This window comes from Podarcis bocagei (assembly GCF_964188305.1).
Source record: "Podarcis bocagei genome assembly, chromosome: 8".
NCBI classification, from domain to species: Eukaryota; Metazoa; Chordata; class Lepidosauria; order Squamata; family Lacertidae; genus Podarcis; species Podarcis bocagei.
In genome coordinates this window covers 8,115,990-8,142,476 of record NC_138133.1, presented here as the reverse complement: position 1 = coordinate 8,142,476, position 26,487 = coordinate 8,115,990, and the positions used below count along the sequence as shown (strand labels likewise).

Here is a 26,487-nt window from a genome sequence, read left to right as displayed (position 1 = left end):
AGAAGGGGACGACAGAGGATGAGATGGTTGGACAGTGTTCTCGAAGCTACCAGCATGAGTCTGACCAAACTGCAGGAGGCAGTGGAAGACAGGAGTACCTGGCGTGCTCTGGTCCATGGGGTCACAAAGAGTCAGACACGACTAAATGACTAAACAACAACAAATCCTTCCTTACTCATGTTTGTGACTTCAGCAGAGTGCCATCCCTTTGCAGCTTAAAAGGGAAGCTTTGATAGGCTAGTTTTAGCTTTTTAGCTTAAGTAATCCAGGATGCTTAAAGGCAGACAGGATTTCCCCAGTATTATCTCCATTTCTCTCCCTTAAAATAATAACTACACACAATCTAGTAAAAGGTAAAAATAGCAATTACTCACTCGGTATACGTCTTGAACGATAACAGATACAGCAGCTTGGTGCAGGCAGGCTTAAAATGCTAATTGAGTTACTAAGACATACTAAAGCCTAGCTTTAAAATGGAGTCTGACCTGGAACGTTGCAGATGTAATGGAAAGGAGAGGATATGCCCAGGCAGGGAGGAATATATACAGTTATGCCATTTTCCTGCCAGGACACGATAGGGAAGTGATCTCACAGAATTCTCTCTAGCAAGTTTACAGGAAAGCTCTGTGAGCCTCAGTCTTTTTGTGCACCTCTCTAGCAAAAAAAAGGAATAGCTGCATGGTATATGTAGCCTCGGGGACGCGGGTGGTGCTGTGGGTTAAACCACAGAGCCTAGGACTTGCTGATCAAAAGGTCGGCGGTTCAAATCCCCGCGATGGGGTGAGCTCCCGTTGCTCGGTCCCTGCTCCTGCCAACCTAGCAGTTCGAAAGCTCAAAGTGCAAGTAGATAAATAGGTACCACTCCGGCAGGAAGGTAAACGGTGTTTCCGTGCACTGCTCTGGTTCGCCAGAAGCGGCTTGGTCATGTTGGCCACATGACCCGGAAGCTGTATGCCAGCTCTCTCGGCCAATAAAGCGAGATGAGCACCGCAAACCCAGAGTCAGTCATGACTGGACCTAATGGTCAGGGGTCCCTTTAGCTTTACCTTATATGTAGCCTCAGAAATGAAGGAGTCACAAAACGATACTAGGACCCTACAATTTGAATCATTAACACCAAAAAAGGAAAGGTCCATCTGCTCTGGGGGTTGGAGGTGTTGCTTTGTAACTCAGAACTGGTGTCTGTTTGCTTTTGTCCTCCTCCCTCCTCCCTCTCTTTTCCTTTTATGCCCTGTCTTTCAGATTGCAAGCCTGAGGCCAGGGAGTATTTTATTACTGATCTTCCTAAGCCACTCCAGGATCCGTTTTTTGACCGAGGAGCTGCGTAAAAACACTTAAAATAAATAAATAAGGGAGAAAGGAATTTTCGTAGGGGAGAGCGCTCCGAAGTTCGTATCAATTAAAAAGAGATTGGGAAGTGTTACAGCTACACTGTGTTACTGAGACGCAGTAGCAAGGAGAAGATAGTGCCTTTTTACAATTTCTGATAGAATTGTAAACTGTGTGTGCTCCTTTTGCTGGAAATTTGTAGAGCAATCCTAAACGGTAGATAAAACTTGCTTTATGAGCCTGCAGAAGCCAATGTTTTGCATTAAGGGGGCTCAGAATCTTGCAGTTCAGAAAGAAGCCATAATATGAAGCAGCTAGCTCTGCGCTTTAGATAATAGCTGAGAATTATTAGCATAATAGAGGCAAGTTTGCAGTTAGCTCATTGCTAAGTGCCATACAATAGGCGCATGTTTTGTGGGATGATTTAAAGTGATGGATGAGATTAACCAGGAGAGAGAGGGCTATTTTAATAATCAGAAAAGCAAATTTAAGTGACTTTATAGAGCTGGGTTACTTTAGGTTAAGAATTTTATGTGTTCATTTAAGAGACAATTTGGCACGGTGTCCAAAAAATTATAGCAAAGTAAGTTTCTTCGAGTAATTGCTTGCTTGAGAAATCATGTGGATTTGATTTAGATCACAGACTGATGTTGCTCCTTGTTGAAGTGCAAAGGGGGAGGATACAGGCTGTGACTCTACTTAGCCTGAACTTGGTTTAGTAGTCAATATGCTTGCTTAGCAGGGTGGCGCTGTGGTCTAAACCACTGAGCCTCTTGCACTTGCCGATCAGAAGGCTGGTAGTTCGAATCCCCGCAATGGAGTGAGCTCCCATTGTTCTGTCCCAGCTCCTGCCAACCTAGCAATTCAAAAGCACACCAGCGCAAGTAGATAAATAGGCAGGAAGGTAAACAGCGTTTCCATGTGCTCTGGTTTTCATCACGGTGTCCCGTTGCAGCAGAAACGGTTTAGTCCTGCTGGCCACATGACCCGGAAAGCTGTCTGTGAACAAATGCCGGCTCCCTCAGCCTGAAAGCGAGATGAGCGCCGCAAACCCAGTGTCACCTTTGACTGGTCCTTTACCTTTTTACCTTTTACCGAAAGAGTTAGATTATTTGGCACCTCATTTTGGCATTTCTACAAGATTCTTTGAGGATAAGATCACTTGCGTCCATTCTGAGCTGCACTTTACTAACATAGCTGTCCGGAGTCCAGTTTTTATTGCACAAATTGTTTCTTTTTTATGCCACATCTTTCCTACTTTTCACATACTTTCCCTGGTTGGTTCTAGTGAGCTGGTAACGTGAGTGCATGGCTTGTTATGATAATCAAGGCCTCCAAGGATGGGTGGCATAGTTAATGTGATGGCCTGGGAATCCGATTCAGAGGGTGAACCGGAGGAATCCCAGCCTGCACAGGAGTCCCCGCCTCCAGGGCCGGCTGAACTGGGGCAGGGCCTTGATTCTGAGGCGCCTGCACCTGTGCCGGATCCTCAGGAGCAGGCACCAGGTGAATCCACTCTGGCTCCAGAGGTGGTTGAGGACTCAGTGCCTACAGGTGAGTCTCCCCCTGGGCCCAGTAACCCTTCAGCCTTTCCTGAACTGCAGAGGCTCAGGGCAGAGAGGCGAAGGGAACTGGTTTCTCCCAGGAGGAGTGCTCGCCTTAAGGCCAGGAGAAGCGGGTCTCCTGGGGGACAGGACTGCCCCTGGCCTCAGAGAAGATAAAGGCCAGTCAGCCCGGTCCCAGGTTGCGGGAGCAACGTCGTTGTTGAGTACCTGTTCCTGCCCGGACCCAGACCTGACCCTCCAGTGTTCCTGTCCCCGCCCGGCTTCCTGCTTCGGACCTCGCCCCGCTCCTTGTGAACTGTTTCCAGGCTAGTGACCCAGGACCGGACTTTGACTACGCCAACGGTAACCTTCCCCCCGGGACCAGCACAGTTAATCTGTTCTGAAGGAGGTGGTGGTTCTCCCCTGGAAAAGATGTTCCTCTCTTGATCCTCAAGGTATTAGAAACCAGAGTCTACATTTCCATTCTCTGCTCAAGGAGTTGAGCAGAGATTGCCAAACAGTTTCTTGTGGGTCTGGATAAAACGCATTCTATTGATATGGATCAGTCCAGCTTTATCCTGGGGCTGCTCCTGAGTTTGTTATGGTCCCTCTGGTGCTTGGCCTGTGCTATGACAGGGACAGGGGGAAGATGATTGATTCCCTTATGGATTCCCCTGGATCTTTCAGTGGCCTTTGATATTATTGACCATGGCACTCTTCTGGAATTCCTGGAGAGCTGAAGGCTTGGATGCACTGTGCTCTGATGGATGAGTTCCTGCCTTGCCGAGATGTTCTAGATAGAAGATAATATTGGGAAGCTTTTCTTCTCTTTTGATTCCTGAGTTTATTTATAAGCCTGTAGGAAACTTTGGCTTCTTCTTCTGGCCTCGGTCCAGTATACCTGAAGGAGCGTCTCCACCTCCATTGTTCTACCCGGACACTGAGGTCCAGCGCCAAGGGCCTTCTGGCGGTTCCCTCACTGCGAGAAGCCAAGTTACAGGGAACCAGGCAGATGGCCTTCTCGGTAGTGGCGCCCTCCTTGTGGAACGCCCTCCCACCAGATGTCAAAGAGAACAACTACCAGACTTTTAGAAGACATCTGAAGGCAGCCCTGTTTAGGGAAGCTTTTAATGTTTGATGTATCACAGTATTTTAATATTTTTTTGGAAGCCGCCCAGAGTGGCTGGGGAAACCCAGCCAGATGGGCGGGGTATAAATAATAAATTATTATTATTATTATTATTATTATTATTATTATTATTATTATTATTATTGTTGTTGTTGTTGTTGTTGTTGTTGTTGTACAGTGGAAGAGGTTCTGGAGATCGCTTCAGGTTTTTTCTCCATGTGCTGCAATCGTTTGGCTCCCTACCTGCATGCTGCGTAAGGTGATGGTGGGGAAGCTGAACTGCAGCCACAGAAGGTGAATTTCTCTTTCCTACCGCCCTGTTTCAAGCACCTCTTTGTGGAAAGGTGCCTTCTAGCATCACTTTCATTTTAAACGTTATGTGTGGTGAGGAATGGGCCCTTAAGTTAAGGTTACCAGATTTTTTTCAATGAATCTGGGGACACTTTTCAACTTCAATGGATTTTGTATGGGGACTGATTTGTGTGGGATGTGAAACACAAGAGCAGTCAAGTACAACATTGCTAGTGAACATGTTTACACATGGGGAAGAATGTTTGTCCAGCCAGCAGGTAAACTTCCTGTTTCCTTCTGGGCTGGGACAGACTTCCTCTGCATGTGACTAGAGGTGGGCATGGCCTCACCTGTGCAGGTAGCGATAAAAGCACAGGACATGGCAGCCATCTCTCTCTCTTTTGACTACATGCATCGAAGAAGCAACATCTGCTTAGCCAAAGATGCTCTCTTGGCTTCCAGCCAAGAGAGGACAAAGGGACTGTCTTCTTATGAGATAGTTTCTAGGTATATTTTACTTTTCTAACCTAAGTCTGCCTTCTGGGATCCGATTGTGAACTGAATGATGTGTGAGTAAAACTTTTTATACTTGTATAGAAGACTGTTTCGTGTCTTATCTTTTATGAGGGAATAAGGGGGAAATACCAGAACAGTTATTATAGAGGCTTTAGCGAGCCTGAGCAAACGCATCTGCTGCAAGTTTAAAAGGGGGAATGTTACTCTGCTAAATTGTGAACTTGTTAACACAAGTTGGAAAGGCTATTATCAGCCAATATATCCTCTCCTGCATCCCTGAACATTCCCACAATTTGTAAATCCGGGGACTGTCCCCGGGAAACGGGGACGTCTGGTAACCTTAACTTAAGTCTTTCCCCCTGTCTACTATTCCCTGATCCAAATACCCCTAGAATCCCACCCCCAATGGGTTTTCTGCTTGGAACCTGCAGCAATAACGCTGCTAGCACATTGGCAAAAGCTAAGCAGGGTCCGGTATGGTTTCAAATTGGATGGGAGACTGTGTGTTGAGATCCCCTCATTGTGGGGTATTGGACTAGAGGACGCTCAGGGTCCCATCCAACTCTATGATCCTGTGAATTTTCAGAGGACTACCTGGGAGATGAATGATGTGCCATAATTTGCAGCATTTGCCAGACTCCCCATAACATAGAATTCTCTGGGTGGCTTACAACGCTGGTATAAAGGGATATAAATACATTTGTAGTGTATGTACATTATTTCTTCCTCGTTCTTTTCTCCCCTGCACATTCCCATCTTTCTACTTCTCTTTACAAAATGCAAAGTAGAGCAAATGTTGCATTTTAAACTTGTGCTTCCTTACTGACAAGTTGAAAACAACACTTGTTTATTTAGCTGGATGCCATTTCGTATTGCTGGGACATTCCAAGTGCTCTTTATGGAACAACTTGTATTGATACGGACTTTCTGGTGTTTCAGACGACCCAGATGGTCCAGCCCATTTTCAATTAGACTAAACTAATTGTTGATACCAGAAATGAGTAAAGAGTCCCAGCAGCATTGCTATAAATATAGCAGACCTGTGTCTTAACATCCCAAAGGTCTGTACTAAGGCAGCTGCATTCAGGTCTCTACCTGTAAGTATATTATAATTTCGGAGGCTGATTTTCACCCTGACAAATGTAGTTGTATATCACAATGATATTCTTGTGCACTTTGAAATTGACCCAGCAAAATATATTAAATTGCTGCATTTTGTATTGAAGAACAAGCATTTTGAACTGCATTAACACTAACTTTAGCAGTTCTTTGTATTGAGTTATCTTACGAAAAGGAAAGGTAGTGAAGTTACAATCCTTTTTTTGTTGTGGTTCTATAGAACTGTGTGTGTTATTTTGTATAGAATGGACGGGGGAAGCTAGACATCCAATTTTTGCATCTAACAAAATTTAAGGGAAGCTTAAGGGTGTGAGTTTAATGTAGGAGAGGGCGAGGCAGTGCCAACTGAGCAGGAGGAACAGACTCATGTATTTGCAGGTTTTTGATGGGATATTTACGGAGGCTATTTGCAGATTCCATCAGACAGAGGCACTGGTTGACACATTGGCGACCCCAACATTATTATCACTTAGATGGTTGGAGTGAGACTGACTCCAACCCGCTTTTCTGCCTCTAGTTCTGTTACTAGTAGCTCAGTAGTGCAAACCACAGAGTTTAGTGGCCATTCGTGTCAAATTATGAGAATGCTTCCTTAAAGAATAAGATAATGAGGTTAGCTGCTCATGAATGTATAGCATGGAGGTTATCAGTGAAGAAACTGCAAATCAAGGGCTTAATTGCCATTTGCACAGAAAGTTGAGTGTGAAAATAACAGGGTGTCATTGGAGAGTTTGACTAACTGTTACAGCTGACAGGATACAATTACTTTGCAGCTCTTTTCTAACAATAAAAAAAAATGTGTCGCTTCAAGTGATTTTCTTTTCAGTATTGTATATTCATATTCTGCACTTGTCTGGAGGGGAAGATCTTAATCACAGGTTAAAAATCTGCTATTTTTCTCCCCTTCTTTACGGTAGAGTTTCAAAATCAGCTTTTTGTGTGTGTGAATTGCATGCAGACCCTCAAGCTAGAGGAGAGCTTGTAGGAGTTCGAGATCCTGGCAGGGAAGGAGCTTCATGCTTTATTAAAGAAAAGTACAGTGGTACCTCGGGTTACAGACGCTTCAGCTTACAGATTCTGCTAACCCAGAAATAGTACCTCAGGTTAAGAACTTTGCTTCAGGGTGAGAACAGAAATCACCCGGCGGCAGCAGGAGGCCCCATTAGCTAAAGTGGTACCTCAGGTTAAGAACAGTTTCAGCTTAAGAACGGACCTCCAGAACGAATTAAGTTCTTAACCCGAGGTACCACTGCATAGACTTACAGCAGAAGCAGCCTGCCCACTCCCCTTGCTCCAACAAACTAGGGACGGACACAACAGTAAGGACCTCAGCAAGGAGATGTCTTGTCCGCATCGAGCCCAAAGTGTGTGCATTCTGTGTACAGTGAAGCAGTATACATCACATTGTCCAAAGAGATGTGCGCAAAGGTGGCCAGTCCCCAAAACATTACCAATGGTTCCCCCTTTCTGGGCTCACAGCCCAGAATTTCCAGACTCACAAGTGAACAGTACTTTCAAAGCAAATCAATTAGTGTACATCCAAGCAAGTATACCAGCATATATGAGCCCAGTGCTACAGCAACTACCAATTAATTTTGGGGTTATCTTGACGTCCATCATGGCGTAAGCCGTGCTTCTGCAACAGTTCACCTTTGGTTCTACACAGCTATCACTCTCCTCTTTTTATAAAAAAAGAAAATTCTATATAATCAGACATTTTAGAAAGTGGAAGTCGAAAGTAATTTGTAACCATTTTAAACATCGCTAGTAAAACTCAAATCTGTCGAATTGAGTATAGTTTTTACATAATTGCCTTCATCTTTCTGCAATACAGAAAATGCCACCCATTCTACCTTCTGTCGTAGAATTAACTAGATCTGCTTCTGATGATCTGATCTCGAAGTTTAAAAGCTGCTGATGGAGGTAGCAAGATTTACAATTGAACACACTATTGGATTATCTAAAACCAGAGAATATGGAGCCTATATAATCCCGATTGCACTGTGGAATACATATACTAGTAGCCACTTCAGATTTATATAGCTTTTCCCCCTTTCTTGACTGCATAGTTAGTATTGATCTGTTTTGTAAATTAGCTTGTTTGATGGCTTTCTTTCTTTCTTTCTTTCTTTCTTTCTTTTTCTTTTATGTATATCATTGATTTCTAGCCTGTTCATTCTAGTTGCATAGCTGTGAAAAAGAAACCCATTAAGGAGCAATTCCTAGGTTTAATACGTCTTGGATGTCCGTGTTGGAAATACTGAGCTATGTGGACTAATAATAATAATAATAATAATAATAATAATAATAATATATTATTTGTACCCCGCCCATCTGGCTGGGTTTCCCCAGCCACTCTGGGCGGCTTCCACAGAGACCAAAAATACACTAAAATGTCACACATTAAAAACTTCCCTGAACAGGGCTGCCTTAAGTTGTCTTCTGAATGTCAGGTAGTTGTTTATCGCTTTGACATCTGGTGGGAGGGCGTTCCACAGGGCGGGTGCCACTACCGAGAAGGCCCTCTGCCTGGTTCCCTGTAGCTTTGCTTCTCGCAATGAGGGAACCGCCAGAGGCCCCCCCCCCCGATTGGTGCAATTGGGTGTTAGGCAGCTCCTTGTCTTGTTCTTGTGTTTAAGAGACTGACCTATGAACAGCAAATCACTAAGGGAGCCATCCTATGCACAGTAAGCTGGTGTAAAGCAAGCAGGCGTTAGCTGAGTCGAGTGGAGTGCAAGCTTGGAGCCTTTCTCAATAGATCCGAGGATGAGGTTAAATTGCTAAATCCTGGGGGGCAGAACTAATCCATTCCACTCCATTTCTGGCCATTTGCACTCCATTTGCACATTGCAAATGCCTGGTTCTTGCTTTCTTCCACTAAGTCTTTAGTGAGACTCCCTCTTTGCCTTCGCTTTCCCCCTGCCGGTTAGCCAATAAGGAACATTGCTGGGAAGGCACCAGACTGTGATTTTAAGAAAAGAGGGCTGGGTTTTCTGTTTTTCAGCTGCACTGAAGGGTTCTTGAAAACCCGGCATATATAAAAGGAGGCTGCTGGAAAGCGGTGCTCTGGTTGGCCTATTCAGCGTCCCAGAGGATCGCTTGAGTCACAGAAGAAAGGGGAGACCACAAACATTGCTTGCTATTCCAGAGGGAGATGCCTAGTTCTGCTTGAAGGCGCTGCCGCATCATCTGCTTATTTTAAGCTACAGTGAAGGAACGCTGCAGGCTCTCCAAATAATAGGTAATATTAATGCCTCACTACCTCCATTTCCCCCCTATTCCCATTTGCTTATTTTTCCTCCAATCTGGCTCTTGGGAGATGGGAATCCTTCTGCTTTGCATGTAATATTTCCCCCTTCCTAGTTCACTTGCAACCCCATAGCAAGCAGGGTCTGTAAAACTCTGCCTTATAATTCCTTATTAGGCGACTTTGCTGCTTTCCCAGTAACTAAGTAGATGGCATGCATGAATAAGCTTGTCAACACTGATAACTTTCAAGATTTAAAGCTACTCTTGTTGTTTCTAATTCATTTTATAATGGCCTTCATTTTATATATACCTTGGATTTCGAACAGTTTAGTTCCTGGATATTTTGGCTCCAAAATGCCGCAAACTCGGAAGTGTCTGTTTCGGTTTATGAACTATTTTTGGAAGCCAAACGTCCGCAGGGGCTTCCACGGCTTCTGATTGGCTGCAGGAGCTTCCTGCAGCCAAACAGAAGCCGCGCTTTGGTTTTCGAACATTTTGGAAGTTGAACGGACTTCTGGAATGGATTCCATTCGACTTCCAAGGTATGACTGTATTTTAAAACCTGTGTTTATTTACAAATAAAAATATTAGAATTGCCGTTGCAGTGTGTGTTTTTGCTAGGCATAGAGAGCATTTGCAGGAATTTTGGTCCATGCTAAGTTTTCCCAGGCAAAGCAAAGGGTGTCTAAGGCTCTGAGCCTATGCAGTCCTCTCTATTTGTGTGTCTCCAGTAAAGATCCCAGGGATTGTATTGCTACTTGCTTCCCTACAGGTGTAACACTCAAGTAGATGTGAATGCATGCATTCCTGCAAGGGCAAATCTGCTGATCAACAGCACTAGGCTTCCTTGTCTGGTGCAGCACTGCGCTGTTCTGTGTCAGCACTGATTTGTTTAAAGGATGAGGTGTGGCTTTATAGGGTGAATTTGAAAATGTCAGTCTCTTCTAGAACAAACATCCAATTCGGGATCCACCGCCTCTCCCTGCTGTGCGGTGGCAAGACCCAAGGCATTCCTGGCACTCTCCCTGGGTCTGTGCTCCTTTGGAGAACTGAGGCATGGCAGAGGCTGTCGTAGCTTTCAAAAATACAGTTTATTCACCTATTTACACCTTCTGTCTTCATGGAGAGAGTCCACATCTTACAGTGTGGCCATTCCAAGAGGGATGTGTTCCCCCACAGCAGTGCAGCCACAGAGTCCGAGGCATCTCTTCCAGCCAGCCTTCAGCCAGCCTGTCCAAGATGGATCCCAGTCTCTCTTCCTCCTCTTTCTGCCCAGAATACTCTGATACAAAACTCCATTTTCTTGTCACCTCACACCCTGGCAACCTTCTGAACCCCCAGTCTCTCTGGGGGCAAGGGGGGGAGGACAGTTCCCTTGCGTTGCCAATGGCCCTCAGTTGCCCTCTATTGTTTCTTAATGGCCCTAGCTAGGCCAGGTGTTTTGCACAGGCTAGCCCAGGAATTCCTCTGCAGCTGGTATTTCTGCCTTCACACCCCAAATAATCAAAATCCTACAATTTATTAATTCCTAGGTTCTTATTTTGGGAGGGTCCCCCAAATATATAACAATTATCAAAGGCAACTGTTGGCACTTTGGATTTCACTGGCATTTCAAGCTGAAGAGTATTTTGGGAAAACTTGCTATGTTACAGTATACATAAAACATTAAACTATGCATAAAATTAAAAAGTAAAACTAGTTTGTCATAGACATACTCTTCATTTGACGTAAGTGCTAACTATAGTAAACTAAAAGGTGAAGGTTGATTTCCATCCTGTGTGATATTCTGTAACCATCTGTTTCTGAAAAACCATCTTGTATCCTTTCCCATGTGTTTCTTTTTGCATTTTCCAGCAAATATTCTTTATTTGCTACATTGAGAAGTCTTGGGAATTCTATGAGCTTTGTTTAGGGAGTGCTCTGAGTCTTTTCCCCTCAAAAGGGCCTTCTGTGTTGCAACATGAATGGGAGCTGATATGGAGAAACCCAGAAACTTTGGGATCTTCTGGAGAGATACATTAGATTACTCTTTTCTCGTTGCTACGGCTGGAACCAGCTCTCATAGTCTGAATCACCCTGCTACACCAGGTCTGTGGGGCACAGGTGAAATCCCCCTTACATTCTTCCAACTGTTTTGGATCCAGTGTGCATTTTATTCAGCCTCATGGAAGTTGTTGTGAAACTTTTTGTTGGGGTAGAATGAGAGGAGAGGTCTACCAGGATGGGCTACAACTCATGTTGTGCTCACGACACATGTGAAAAATGCCATGTGGTCAGACACAAGATCTACCCACTCTGGAAGAATGGCAGATGAAGGTGATAGACTACATGGGACTGGCTGAAATGACTGGCAGAATCCGAGATCAGGGAAAAGAGATGGCGGAAGAAGATTGGAAAAAATTTAAGATCTATCTTAAGAGACATTGTAAAATTAATGACTGTTAAAATGTTGCGGCTATAGAAGTAAGTGGATTACAGCTGTAAAGATTAGGTTAAAAGAAAAGAAAGGATTACAATTAGATTAAATTAAGGGTGAGGATTTGCTGAACTAAATATTTGAAATTGGAATGCAGAAAGGGGAGGTATGAGGAGGTCGGTGAAGTAAGGTTTAAGAGAATAAGGATTTGAAATTATACTTGTTTGTTTTTGTGTGTGTTTGTTTGTATTTTATAATCTGTGAAAATTCAATAAATATTTTTTTTTTTAAAAAAAACTTCTGAACACCCAGAAGGGAAAATAAATCAAAGAGCTATTTTTTTAAAAAAAAGCCATGTGGTCAAAGGGAACGATGTGATGAATGTTTCTAATGGTGAGCCACATCCGTGGTGCTGCCATTGTTGCAAATAATAATAATAATAATAATAATAATAATAATAATAATAATAATAATAATAATAATCCTGGCAGCTTCCACAAAGCTCTAGAGTAAAGCAGAAAACCATGCTGTGCCACAGCCATGAGACACGGAATACTTTTGACATTTCCCCAACTTTATATGTGAGTTTTAGTCCTTTCTAGGTGTGTCCTAGGAAAGCCACCAGTTGTACATCTTTTCAATACATTGTTGTTGTTTAGTCGTTTAGTCGTGTCCGATTCTTCGTGACCCCATGGACCAGAGCATGCCAGGCACTCCTGTCTTCCACTGCCTCCCGCAGTTTGGTCAAACTCATGTTGGTAGCTTCGAGAACACTGTCCAACCATCTCGTCTTCTATCGTCCCCTTCTCCTTGTGCCCTCCATCTTTCCCAACATCAGGGTCTTTTCCAGGGAGTCTTCTCTTCTCATGAGGTGGCCAAAGTATTGGAGCCTCAGTTTCAGGATCTGTCCATCCAGTGAGCACTCAGGGCTGATTTCGTTCAGAATGGATGCATTTGATCTTCTTGCAGTCCATGGGACTCTCAAGAGTCTCCTCCAGCACCATAATTCAAAAGCATCAATTCTTCGGCTATCAGCTTCTTTATGGTCCAGCTCTCACTTCCATACATCACTATTGCAAAAACCATAGCTTTAACTATACAGACCTTTGTCAGCAAGGTGATGTCTCTGCTTTTTAAGATGCTGTCTAGGTTTGTCATCGCTTCCAATACATTAATGATATGTCAAAGTAATATTTAGTGCTTAAAAATCATGAGTTGGATCCAGCTAGTTGCATTTAGGCCCCATTGAAATCAATGCAAAAGTTAAGCTCCATTTGCTTCAGTGGGTCGCAGAGAAAGTAAGTCCACCTGAATGGGGCTTCCTGCCAGGTAAATGATGAGATGCATTGTGGTCCATGAAAGGTTAGGCCAGAACAAATTTGTTACTGTCTAAGTTGCCTCAGTGGTCTTTTTTGTTTCAGCCTTAAATAGTTACTATGCTGTGTTTTCTTATATGAATTAAGCAAAGAAATGGTTTGCTTAGCTACCGAAGAAATGACTTTGTAATACAGTTGTACGTTGGGAGTCAAACGGAATCCATTCCAGAAGTCCGTTCGACTTCCGAAATGTTCGAAAATCAAAGCACGGCTTCTGATTGGCTGCAGGAAGCTCCTGCAGCCAATCGGAAGTTCCCTCGGACATTTGACTTCCAAAATTAGTTCACAAACCAGAACAGTCATTTTTGGGTTTGCGGCGTTCAGGAACCAAAACGTCCAGGGACTAAGTTGTTCGAAAACCAAGGTACGACTGTAATGGTAAACTCAAGAGTGAGTTGTTAAATCTTGCATCAATTTGGGTGCTGCTGCACACAGTTTTGAAACGCATCCTATTTGAGAGTTACTGTACTTTTCCATGTATAAGACTAGTTTTGGGGGTTTTTTTACTGAAAATTTATGTTTAAAATCAGGGGACTGCTTATACATGGGTAGTAAAAGGCAAAGGTAAAGGACCCCTGGATAGTTAAGTCCAGTCAAAGGCGACTATGGGATGCAGCACTCATCTTGCTTTCAGGCTGAGGGAGCTGGCATTTGTCCACAGACAGCTTTCCGGGTCATGTGGCCAGCATGACTAAACTGCTTCTGGTGCAACAGGACACCGTGAAGGAAAGCAGAGCGCACGGAAATGCCATTTACCTTCCCGCCGCAGCGGTATCTATTTATCTACTTGCGCTGGTGTGCTTTCGAACTGCTAGGTTGGCAGGAGCTGGGGCAGAGCAATGGGGGACGTGGGATTGGTGCCGCGAGCCAGCGATACTGCGCAGCATGTTATTGGTGTCTGCAGCAAGGGGTGGTGTTGATTGGATGTTGCTGTGGCAATTGGGTGGGCAACCCCCCCAAAAAGAAATCTCAACAATTCTGTGCGATCTCCCTCCGTTTTATTAATTTTTAGTCCCCCAAAATAGGAGGCGTCTTATACATGGGGGCGTGATATACACGGAAAAGTACGGTATATCATATTTAATTGGCATAATGGTCAGTATGTTCTGACGGAACGGTGCAAATTACAGCCAGTGAATCGCACCATGTTTCCCAACATTTCCTTGGTCAAAGATTAGGTTTGATCATGATAAGATGAAAGAGGAGACTTTGTGTCATATTTCTTCGTCTTTTCTTCTGGGCCCAATTTCATGTGGGCTTCACAAGTTTATCCGTTATGGACTAGAAGTGGATTTATTTATCTGTAAGTGTGCGGCTTATGCAACCACTTGTGAATCTACGCCTGCTGTTGTTGTTTTTTAGTGTGCAGTGTCTGTTTCGGAATAAGCCATTAGGTTACAGTTATCACTGTAGCATACTGGATCTCCTTGAGAACTTTTAATTAATATAACCATACTGCCACCTTGTGGTAATTGGGTAGAATTCAGTCTTTCTAATTAAGTCATACTGATAGGGTTTTAATTCAGATCAATGAGTAAAAGGCAGTGCTTTTTTTAAAAAAAAATGTTTAGGGGTACTCTCATTTTCCTGCTCATATTGAAATACTGCCCCTCAATGAGGCCAAACTTAGATTCACAAAATGTTTAGGGGTATGCGTACACCTGCGTCCCCCCCAGAAAAAGCACCGATAAAAGGTGCTTATTATTACTATTGTAACTTCTTTTTTTAATTTCTGAAACTGTAATAAATATCTTATGAATTTAAAAGGTAAAGATAAAGGACCCCGGAACAGTTAGACCCAGTTTTCAGTTTTTATAAATAATATACTTATTTTGCAATGTATGTAACAATTTTGGCACATACCGGTATGTAATTTTGAATTTTCATTTCTTTTTCTTCCCCCCTCAAGACCAGTATAAAGGAAGGATTACTTCTGAAGCAAACCAGCTCTTTTCAGCGATGGAAAAAACGTTACTTTAAGCTTCGGGGCCGCACCCTTTACTATGCCAAGGATTCAAAGGTAAAGATTCATTCTGGTAGAAATCAATATGCCGTCTCTATAATACTAACTGCTTTTGGGTCTCTCTCTCTCTCTTTGCCTATTATGAAAACAGTTTTAAAAGTAGCTCCCCCTGCTTTTGTAAAAATTAGTTGTGTTGCCTGCATAGGTTCCTTGTATTTTTCTAGCACATTTAAAAAATAAATTAGTAGTGGGTATGATTCCTGCTTTCTGGGATGAAAATGTTAGGTAAGAGCAGGAACATCAGGTTTGTAGGCCTAGCGAGCATTGACTGATTCCCTGGCTTTTACTTTAAAAAACCCCCTGAAAAGATAACGGGCAAGTATCATTCCTGTGTATGTAGAAGATGAAACGCATCCTCTGTGTTCTTTTCACAGTCTTTAATCTTCGATGAAGTTGACTTGTCCGATGCCAGTGTGGCTGAATCAAGCACAAAAAATGTCAACAACAGCTTTACGGTATGCTCCCAATATTCTTGATGTTCTAACAAGTTATAACATGCTTTTGAGTTTTTCGTTTTGCCTTTTTAAAACTTGTGACAGTGGAATTTCTCCGAGTGTTCTTAAGATGAGTGTGTTTATTGAAACGTTTCTTTCATTTGACGAGAGCATGTAGCCTATAAACCATCAATTATTCTATAGCATGGACAAAGAGACACACTTAAAGATTTAGGAAGGGGAGGGGCGATTTTACAGGAGGGACGTACATATTGACACCTGGCCGCTCACAGAACAAACAGTTAGTTAAGTAATGTCCAAGTTATCAGAACAGTTATTTTATTTCCAGCAGAGAGGTTCAGGAACAAACTATTAGAGGTCTCCTGCTCTTTGAGGTCTTGTTTGTTTCTGTGGCTGTCCCACCATGTGACCGGCCTAACGCATGGCAAGGCCACACTCTGGGCAGAAAGTGGGTGATCTGAAAGCAGGGGGTATTGACATCAGTTCCTTGTTGTGGCCAGATCACTTCCTGTTGAGATTTAAACTTTCAGGGCCTTTCCCCCTCTACGGAGGATGAGGATCTCTTAGGATGGTCCACCCTTAGAGGCTGGTGGAGTTTCCAGATGGCTTTAGGAGATTTTCTAGCTGATGTGACTGGTGCCCCTGTAGAAGCCCTGGTCGACTTCTATATTAACAATAACAATAATTATAATTATAATTATACCCCACCCATCTGGCTGGGTTTCTCCAGCCAGCTTTCAACAGAACTTTAAAAACAGAATTAAACTTCAAACATTAAAAGCTTCCCTAAATAGGGTTGCATTCAGATGTCTTCTAAAAGTCGGGTAGTTGTTTATTTCTTTGACATCTCATGGGAGGGCGTTCCACAGGGCGGGTGCTGCTACTGAGAAGGCCCTCTGCCTGGTTCCCTGTAACCTCACTTCTCACAGTGAGGGAACCACCAGAAGGCCCTCAGCGCTGGACCTCAGCGTCCGGGCAGATCGATGGGGGTGGAGACGCCCCTTCAGGTATACTGGACCGAGGCCGTTTAGGGCTTTAAAGGTCAGCACCAACACTGAATTGGGAGCCAATGTAGGTCTTTCAGGACCTTCTGAAACATTTGAATGGCTTGGACCATTGGCATAATCATTTGTGAGCACCTTCTCCTTCTTTGTGGAGCCTGTTTGGCTCCCTGGTATACTCCAGAACTTAATAATAATAATAATAATTTATTATTTATACCCCGCCCATCTGGGTGAGTTTCCCCAGCCACTCTGGGCGGCTCCCAATCAGTGTTAAAAACAGTACAGCGTTACATATTAAAAACTTCCCTGAACAGGGCTGCCTTAAGATGTCTTCTGAATGTCAGAATAAAAAAATTCCTTCCTGTAGCACCTTAAAGACCAACTAAGTTAGTTCTTGGTATAAGCTTTCGTGTGCATGCACACTTCTTCAGATACATGTATCTGAAGAAGTGTGCATGCACACGAAAGCTTATACCAAGAACTAACTTAGTTGGTCTTTAAGGTGCTACAGGAAGGAATTTTTTTATTTTGACTATGGCAGACCAACACGGCTACCCATCTGTTTCTGAATGTCAGGTAATTATTTATCTCTTTGACATCTGATGGGAGGGCGTTCCACAGGGAGGGCGCCACTACCGAGAAGGCCATCTGTCTGGTTCCCTGTAGCCTCACTTCTCGCAATGACAGAACCACCAGAAGGCCCTCGGCGCTGGATCTCAGTGTCCGGGCTGAATGATGGGGGTGGAGACGCTCCTTCAGGTATACAGGACCGAGGCCGTTTAAAGGTCAGCACCAACACTTTGAATCGTGCTCAGAAACGTACTTGGAGCCAATGCAGATCTCTCAGAACCGGTGTTATGTGGTCCCGGCGGCCGCTCCCAGTCACCAGTCTAGCTGCCGCATTCTGGATTAATTGCAGTTTCCGGGTCACCTTCAAAGGTAGCCCCACGTAGAGCGCATTGCAGTAGTCCAAGCGTGAGATAACTAGAGCATGCACCACTCTGGTGAGACAGTCCACGGGCAGGTAGGGTCTTAGCCTGCGTACCAGGTGGGGAAACAAGCTGGGAGGCGGCTCAAATGTAAGTGGAGAAAAATGCAAATTGAGGGCTCACCATCGAGTCTACCTTGTGGCAGTGAAGGCAGCAAAGAAGGCATACTCAGCTGCCTCCATTGCATCCTCAGTACGTCGTCTGGCAGAACTCTTCCAGGTAGTGCGGGGCCTTTTGCAGTCTGGCCCAGAGAAGGTGGGGAAACCATCAGTAGCTCACTGTGACTTGTTTGCAAAGCATTTTGAGGACAGAATCGCTTGCATCCACCAGGCTCTTGACTCGGCTGTTACAGCAGCTGAATCTCAAGGGATGTCTAGAGCACAGTCTAGTCCCGTTATATTGGATGAGTTTCAGTTGTTAAGACTCGAGAATGTGTCCCTCTTGGCTGATAAAAACCACCACAGAGGGGACAGCTGGCTGGGCCAGGGAGGTGATTCATGCCTCTTTATGAGAGCTGGTGGTCCCTTCCTGCTTGAAGGAGGCAGTGGTAAAACCACTCCTCAAGAAACACTCCCTGTTAGATGTTACAGGTTTCCAGACTAGCTGGTAAATGCTTAGCTTATTTCAAGTTATTTCACTTCAGTTCCTTAGTTGCATAGATGTTACAGCTTATTCCCGTATTTTTCACTCCCTAAGACGCACCTGACCATAAGACGCACCTAGTTTTTAGAGGAGGAAAACAAGGAAAAAAATATTTTGAACGTATCAGTGGATGTATGATTTTTGTGGTTCATGCTGTGGCCACAGACATGTGATCTGATGGTGAATTTGGGGTGACCCAATGCAAAAATCCTGAGGATCCATGTGGATCCGTGCTTTGTAACCACATTTGCACCGTTGCAGCCCCAGGAAACAGTGGATGTGTGGTTTTTTTGGTGCAGGCTGTAGCCATGGACATGCTATGTGATCTGATGGTGAATTTGGGGTGACCCAATGTAAAAATCCAGAGGATCCATGGGCTTTTACCTCCCCACTCCCAGGCAGCCTCCGCTAGCGTCCCTTATCTCTCTTCTGATCCCACCGATCAGCTGTTTCCTTTCAACACTCCCTTCCCTCTTGTTTGCCTTAGTGACTTTTCCTTAGCTAGAGCAGTTTTTTGCTCCTCCTTTTCTTCTAATTTCTTTCCCTATTGCTTTAGTCTTCCTGTTTTCCCCCTTTGCAAGTTTGCAGTCTTTACCTCCCCCCTCCCAGGCAGCCTCCTTTATCTCTAGCGTCCCTTATCTCTCTCCCCGATCGGCAAACGATCAGCGGCTTTGTTTCAACACTCACTTCCCTCTTTCACAAAAAAAAGCATGATCTGCTTTTTGCCGCTGGGCAATTCAGCTCCAAGGACCACACATTTGCTCCATAAGATGCACAGATATTTCCCCTTACTTTTTAGGAAGAAAAAAGTGTGTCTTATGGAGTGAAAAATACGGTACTTTGGTTCTTAAGCAAGGTTGTACTTTCTGTCAGTTTTCCAGCCTTTTGACAATCCCACTCCTGATGTTTTTCCAAATAGTACAACAGATCCAGGGGATCACCACACCCCTCCTAACTGGTTTAGGATTCTTCTCTTTCTAGAAGATCTCTCCCCTCTCGACTGACATGCAACCCAAGTCCTCCTCACAGCTTCTACTTCTCCTGCTCAAATCCAGCCCTCCAGTTAGCACCTGTCTGAATGCACTCCCAAGACACAACACACTGTCTTCCGATCTGAGCTCAGAAACTCCTTTCTCTAGCTGTAGATATTTTTCTTAGTGTACGTTGCACATGGATCAGAACCGGCCTGTTGAGCAACTGGAAAGGGAGATGAGCAAGGTTCTAGAGAAGGTGGTTACGAACCAGATCCATTCACTTTTGGAGGAAACTGGTTTTCTAGATCCATTTCAATCAGGTTTTAGGCCAGGTTTAGGCTTGGTCATCCTGTGATAGCCTTTGTCGGGACAGAGACAGGGGAAACATGTCCTTGTTAATTTTCCTCGACCTCTCAGCGGCTTCTGATACCATCAAGCATGTATTGCATTGTGGGGAGGATTCTGAAGTCTTTCTAATATGTTGCTAACAATTATTGTGTGGCTAAAAACTGTGATTTTTAAGCCACCTCGAGGTTTTGGAACTTGGAAAAACAGGATTTAGATCATGGGAATCAATCAATAAATTGGGTTCCTGTGTGTGAGTTGTGCTACTCCCTGTGCATTTTTGTGGGGTAGATATGTTTGAAAAGGTCAGGAGGTGGAGAAGAGGTTCTTCAGTTCCAGAGGCAGCTTGTATATATAGAACGGCTTGCAAGGGTCTCCCTCTTCCTTGTGACTCACGGATTGTGCTGCTTGTGGTTAGTGAGCTTGTTAGAGACCGAAAAGAGCAGTTTGGCGAAGAGCATCTTGCATGGAAGAAACAAATGGCAGAGTCTGCTGGGTAAGTCAGAGAGGAGGAAGTCAGAGGATTTTGTGTGTTGTAGTGGCATTATAAGACAAAAATTTTCATCGTTATGTGGAATATGAACTCTGAAACTTGTAGATATTAATTTATTGTGGCCTAACTTAATAGCCTATCAGAGAGCACGACAATGGGAAAATAATGACGACTCTGACAAGGAAAGAAAATCTTCTGAATGCCTGCTGCTTAAAGGTTTATGTTGTTTGGCTTTTTAAGTTAAGGGTACCAATATAAACCACAGTTATTGTCTTCACTCACTGCTTTCCCGACGCTTTATGCACACATATCTTATTTTGATTGCAAAGTCATATAAAAGCAGCATCATACCGAACATTGGAATACAAAATATGTTAAATATCCTTACAACCTAGGCTTGCTGTTCTCAAAAGGGCGGTGAATTTGTAGTATCTGAATTTCCTACTAGAAATAAACAAGAACCTCTCTCTCTCTCTTGTGAATTACACAGGAAAACATTTACAACTGATAACTAATTTTTTGTCTTTGGAATTTATTAAGGTGATCAGTATTTTACAAGAATTATGAGATCTTGTTTTTTCTGTGTTCTTTGTTACCTAGTCCTCCTTATAGCAATTCAGAGTCATCATATTAAGTGATCTTTCTCCCCCCCCCCCCCCAGGTAATCACACCATTCAGGAGATTAATATTGTGTGCAGAGAACAGAAAAGAGATGGAGGATTGGATCAGCTCTCTGAAGTCCGTACAGTCCCGGGAACATTATGAGGTAAGAGGAATGCTGTGCGTTTTGCGCTTTTAAAAACTGAAATATTGCCGTTTTTTCAAGATGCAGTAAACGGGGAAGAAGAGGTGTATGTCCCTGATGTGGTGTGCAAAATCCATGAAACTAAAATAGAGATTTGGTTGAACCTGATATATCCATGTTGTTCACATTATTTTTGTTTAAAGAGCCTGGGGAGTATTGTTTTGGAAGGTGAGTTTTTCACACGTCAGGTGGCTTTAGCTGCTGCTGTAGTGATGTCCTGTTGCTGCAAATCTCTCTTAACTTCTCCTTCATTAGGCTGCCCAGTTTAATATGGAACATTTCTCAGGGATGCATAACTGGTACGCCTGTTCCCACGCTCGACCCACCTTCTGCAACGTCTGCAGAGAGAGCCTTTCTGGAGTTACTTCTCATGGCCTGTCCTGTGAAGGTAAAGGCGGCGGCAGCCCCCCCCCCCATTTTGTATTATCACATAATTAAGTGGTGACACACAGTAGAAGAACGTATATCATATTAAGCTAAGTAAAGGTAAAGGGACCTCTGACCACTAGGTCCAGTCGTGGACGACTCTGGGGTTGCGGCGCTCATCTCGCTTTACTGGCCGAGGGAGCCAGCGTACGGCTTCCAGGTCATGTGGCCAGCATGACTAAGCCACTTCTGGCGAACCAGAGCTGCACACGGAAACGCCGTTAACTTCCCGCCAGAGTGGTACCTATTTATCTACATGTACTTTGACGTGCTTTCGAACTGCTAGGTTGGCAGGAGCAGGGACTGAGCCACGGGAGCTCACCCCGTCGCGGGGATTCGAACTGCCGACCTTCTGATCAGCAAGTCCTAGGCTCTGTGGTTTAACCCACAGCGCCACCCGCGTCCCTGTCAAGCTAAGTAATAATTCGCTATTGAGCTTCAGTGAACATCGTAAAATCATTTAGTCCGACCCCCTGCAGTGTTTTTTGCCTTCAAAATGTAGGGGTTCCTGAAAAGAACTTTCAGGATTCTTGTTTCCCTTGTTTTCTTCATTGTTAGCTTGGCCGCATTGGCCCTGCCCGCCACAAATGCCTTCTTTTAGGAAATTCATTTCCTAGGAAAATAACAAGGTGGTTTTGTCCCCCCCATCCCATGTCTAGATATTGCATTGTTTAACTCTTGTGTTAGCTATATAGAGCTGAACTTTTAGCCACATCCGTCACGCCACATTGTCATCTACCAGCAGCAGTGCGTTGCATTTGGTTGTTTGTAGATCGACACAAATGTGTGAGTTGCTACTCACATGTAGGAATTCTGCACACGATCGGGAGCTTGCAAAGTTGGGTTTCTGTGAAGACAGCTGTTTGCAACACACACTGGGGAATAAGGATGCAAGACACAAGGCTGAGGAAGCTGGGTCACATTTGTTAAATTAATGGACCAGATCCACTGTTAGAGAACCACGGTGTGATATATTAACTGATCATAACCAGCCGTGGACAGCCACCCGATTCCACATACCCCTTTCCTCAGGCCCTCCTGTTTCAGGTGACTAGAGAGTCCTTCCTGCTTCATCCCCTCCCAGGGCCCCACAACTCTGATTGATCTAACAGGTTGGCTTCAAAGCTGCCCCCTACATTGCCCTACATAGCCCTGAAGGCAAGTCTTTGGACTGCACTCATCACACTGAAAGGTGCTCACCAAACCGTAATCACCAGATTTTCCAGAAGGCCCTCCTACCCCCTCCTACATGCCACAAGGGTCCTGCATTTGAGGTAGAAAAAAGAGTGGAACACTGTACGTCCCTGTTTAATAATATATTTTAATAATAATTTTATTATTTATACCCCCGCCCATCTGACTGGTTTCCCCAGCCACTCTGGGCGGCTTACAGCACATCTTAAAAAAATAAGGAAAACAGCAATCTTCAAAAACTTTCCTAAAGAGGGCTGCCTTCAGATGTCTCCTAAAAGTCAGATAGTTGTTTATTTCCTTGACATCTGAAAGGAGGGCGTTCCACAGGGAGGGCGCCACTACCGAGAAGGCCCTCTTGCAGTATGAATTTTTATTACCATCCAAAATGAGAGTTTATTTCCTAGTATCTTTAATTTACTTCTGGGGGTGTTTGTGATTAAACCCTGCTGTGCATATTTGCATTCTTAGAAACAAAATAACAGGTTTTGTGTAATCCTACAAGACAGCTATTACGCTGTCTGACAAGTTAAACTGCAAGTCCCAGGACGTGGATCTTGTCAGATTAGCGCTTTGGCTTTTTTTGGAATCAACCAAGGCATTTGGAGAGAGCAGCTGTTCTTGGAGAACTACCAGCGCAAAGTTTCTGGGATGGTGACAAGCTTGCAGGCAATATTATTTAATTATAATAAACAGTAGCTACAGTGCTGCAAGGGTTCACATCCATTACCCCATAAGCCATGGGTTTCCTTAGGTGGCTTTCACAAACCACGGTCCATAAGCCTCAGCTTTCCATCTGTGAAATGGGAACCACTTCCTTGCAAACTGGAATAAAGGTTGGGATACATTTTAAGGGCTGACAACATTAAGTAAATGGGCAGCCTGACCCTGTTCAGGAGATTCCTTGCTTCCCATGCAAAGCAGGAACTTTCTGTCCTTCTGACTGTCTGTCTCTTCTAGTTACACCCTTTTGCCAGTGCCTATGCATTGCAGTACTGCGGCAGGAGAAGAGACAGGCTTTTCCATATCCTAGGGGGATCCATGGACAGCCTCGTGCCTGTGTGGTGTAGTGGTTAAGAGCGGTAGTCTCGTAATCTGGGGAACTGGGTTCGCTTCCCCGCTCCTCCACATGCAGCTGCTGGGTGATCTTGGGCCAGTCACACTTCTCTGAAGTCTCTCAGCCCCACTCGCCTCACAGAGTGTTTGTTGTGGGGGAGGAAGGGAAAGGAGATTGTTAGCCGCTTTGAGACTCCTTCGGGTAGTGATAAAGCGGGATATAAAATCCAAACTCCTCCTCCTCCTCCTCCTCCTCCTCCTCCTCCTCCTTAGCCCTTGTGCTGTGAAGCAGGTAATTCCCACAGTGGACTCCTGCAAGCAAGCAAGGCGTTGCTTTCTCTTGGATGCTTACTGTCGTGTCTAACCACCCATGGGGATGAGGGTGGTGCTGTGGTCTAAACCACTAAGCCTCTTGGGCTTGCCGATCAGAAGGTTGGTGGTTCGAATCCCCATGATGGGGTGAGCTCCCGTTGCTCTGTCCCAGCTCCTGCCAACCTAGCAGTTCAAAAGCGCACCAGTGCAAGTAGATAAATAGGTACCACTGCGGCGGGAAGGTAAATGGCATTTCCGTGCGCTCTGGCTTCCGTCACAGTGTTCCATTGCACCAGAAGCGGTTTAGCCATGCTGGTCACATGACCTGGGGTCTGTGGACAAACGTCAGACTCCCTCAGGCTGAAAAGCGAGATGAGCGCTGCAACCCCATAGCCTTTGACTGGACTTCACCATCTAGGGGTCCTTTACCTTTACCTTACCTTTAACCACCTATCTACGAAGATACCACAGACGTCTGCTCGTAGTGGACTTGGACTGCCTTGACTGCTATGTGTATAAACTGATATGAGGCAGGCAGCTTTGCTGTGTCGTTTTACACACCTGCAGAACACTTTTTTGTTTTGTTTTGATAAGCCTGCCCAGCTGTACAGTTTATATTTGATAGTTTTTAAATTGTTTTGTGGATTTTAGCTCTGTTTTATGTACAGTTTTATTTGCACACTGCTTAGAGAGCCTTTTGATTAAGTGGCCTATAAATCTAACTAACTAACTAACTAACGAACGAACGAACTAACGAACTAACTAAATTACCCTGCAGGGTGAGTCTCTCAGTAGTTTGGTAGAGTTGGGAAAATTGTGAGATGAACACTCTTCCAGCGCACTGCTGGGAAGGATTCGAACTAAACAGTTACCTTTTGAACAATTTACATTTTTAACACTACCTATTGCGGGTGGCGCTGTGGGTTAAGCCACAGAGCCTAGGGCTTGCCAATCAGAAGGTTGGCGGTTCAAATCCCTGCGACGGGGTGAGCTCCCGTTGCTCGGTCCCTGCTCCTGCCAACCTAGCAGTTTGAAAGCATGCCAGTGCAAGTAGATAAATAGGTACCATTGCAGTGGGAAGGTAAATGGCGTTTCCGTGCGCTGCTCTGGTTCACCAGAAGTGGCTAAGTCATGCTGGCCACATGACCCGGAAGCTGTACGCCGGCTCCCTCGACCAATAAAGCGAGATGAGCGCCGCAACCCCAGAGTCGGTCACGACTGGAGCTAATGGTCAGGGGTCCCTTTACCTTTACTTATTTGTGTAATGAAGTGATGTGTGTTTGATTAAGCTTCTGAAAGATGATGTGAATCATTCAAAGATTATGTGTGTCTTTTCATCCAGTGTGCAAGTTTAAGGCTCATAAGAGATGCGCAGTCAGAGCAATAAACAGTTGCAAATGGACTACTTTGACTTCAGTTGGAAAAGATATTATTGAGGATGAAGATGGTGTAAGTATTTCTCAGAAATGCAGGCGGCACCCTGCACATGCTTTGGTTTTATGTAGAAAAATGAAACATTTGCTAATAGGTAGGACGATGCTAATTTTAAGTGATTGTGGATCCTGTCTACATTAGGGGGGGGGGGAGAATATTTTTAGCACATTTAATCCTGCTGGATTGAAGCCTTATTACACAAAGAAACTCATAACACCCAAAGTAATCTCACCCGTGGTCCACTAGAGGAAAGCCAGCCCCTTGCTTTGGGTATCGCGATATAGTTCTGCCTCTGGGGTTCTGTTGTGTGTCGAGGTCCCCAGGGCCACCCCAATAACTCACACATCACACCAATATTTTTGTTTAAGGTTTTTGGCATAATTTTGGCCACAACTTTATTAAAATACAAACATGTGAGTGGTTGCTTAGGCATTGGTTGTGACTAGCTGCCCCCATTGTGGGGGACAGTCTGACATTCCGCACGCCTGCGAAAGTCAGAAAAGGGGAATACACTTGGGGGCAGCGACGGAGCAGGGAACCTGCCCTCAGCCCTCCCCAAATGCAACCAGGGGCTCTTGCATGGCCCTAGCCCCTTGACAGGATTCAGATAAAAGCAATAGTGAGCCCCTGTATTCCTTTATTGGCACAGCCAATCCATGCCCCTCAACCAACCAAACCAAAAACCAATGCCTAACCGCAACCTTACAACCTTACCTTGTGACGATTTGCTACGCAGTAGGCAAAAACCAAAGGGCCCCAGCCAATCAGCCAGATGGACAAAATTCCTACCGGGCCCCTGCCCCAAGAGCAGACGACCCCATGACAGGCATAGCAAGGTCAAAGCGACCAACCCTCATTCTAGGGGGGGGGGGGGACGGCCATCCGATGCACGGGCGAAAAGAGGAAGCCCTAGCCTCGTGCAAGGAGTTTTAGCATTTTTGGCTGTCAATCAACAAATGGCAACATTAACTGCTTCCCAACGACAAGGGAAGCCCAATCGCATCAGTGGCCAACGGTCAATTAGCCCGCCCCACAACTTTGGAGTGTCCTGGCGGCCCCCACCGCAACACGTGCTCTCCATGAAGGAGAACACGCTTTGCTCTCCTCACTTCCCAACACGGTGGGCTGCTCGCCAAGGGGGATTGGGAAAGCAAGGGGTGCTGCACCGAGGTCCCTGCACCTCAGCGCTTCCTGCAGCGACCTGCTCTGTTGGCGTGCTTGACACAAGTTAAGCTACACTGGCAGCGAAGTGTAGTTGGGGGGGGGGGCGGCGGTATTGATAATGGCAGTTGTCCAAAAGGGTTGACGCAGCTGTGCCAACTTCTCCCCTCCCAGCAACAGCACCCTGACCCTAGAAAGCCAGTTCTGA

General features: G+C 44.8%; 1 protein-coding gene and 1 long non-coding RNA gene across 2 annotated transcripts in view; both read left to right on the top strand.

The window, feature by feature from the left end:
• Positions 1-26,487, top strand: part of LOC308594059 — a 227,903-nt gene that overhangs the window by 144,125 nt on the left and 57,291 nt on the right. The window lies entirely within an intron of this gene.
• The window catches only part of DGKH (diacylglycerol kinase eta), a 99,123-nt gene that overhangs the window by 23,426 nt on the left and 49,210 nt on the right, over positions 1-26,487 (top strand). The window contains exons 2-6 of the mRNA XM_081206729.1: positions 14,879-14,989; positions 15,367-15,447; positions 20,556-20,660; positions 20,955-21,087; positions 25,027-25,133. Of these exons, the coding sequence (XP_081062855.1) occupies positions 14,879-14,989; positions 15,367-15,447; positions 20,556-20,660; positions 20,955-21,087; positions 25,027-25,133 (537 nt within the window). The remainder of the gene's footprint in view (positions 1-14,878; positions 14,990-15,366; positions 15,448-20,555; positions 20,661-20,954; positions 21,088-25,026; positions 25,134-26,487) is intronic.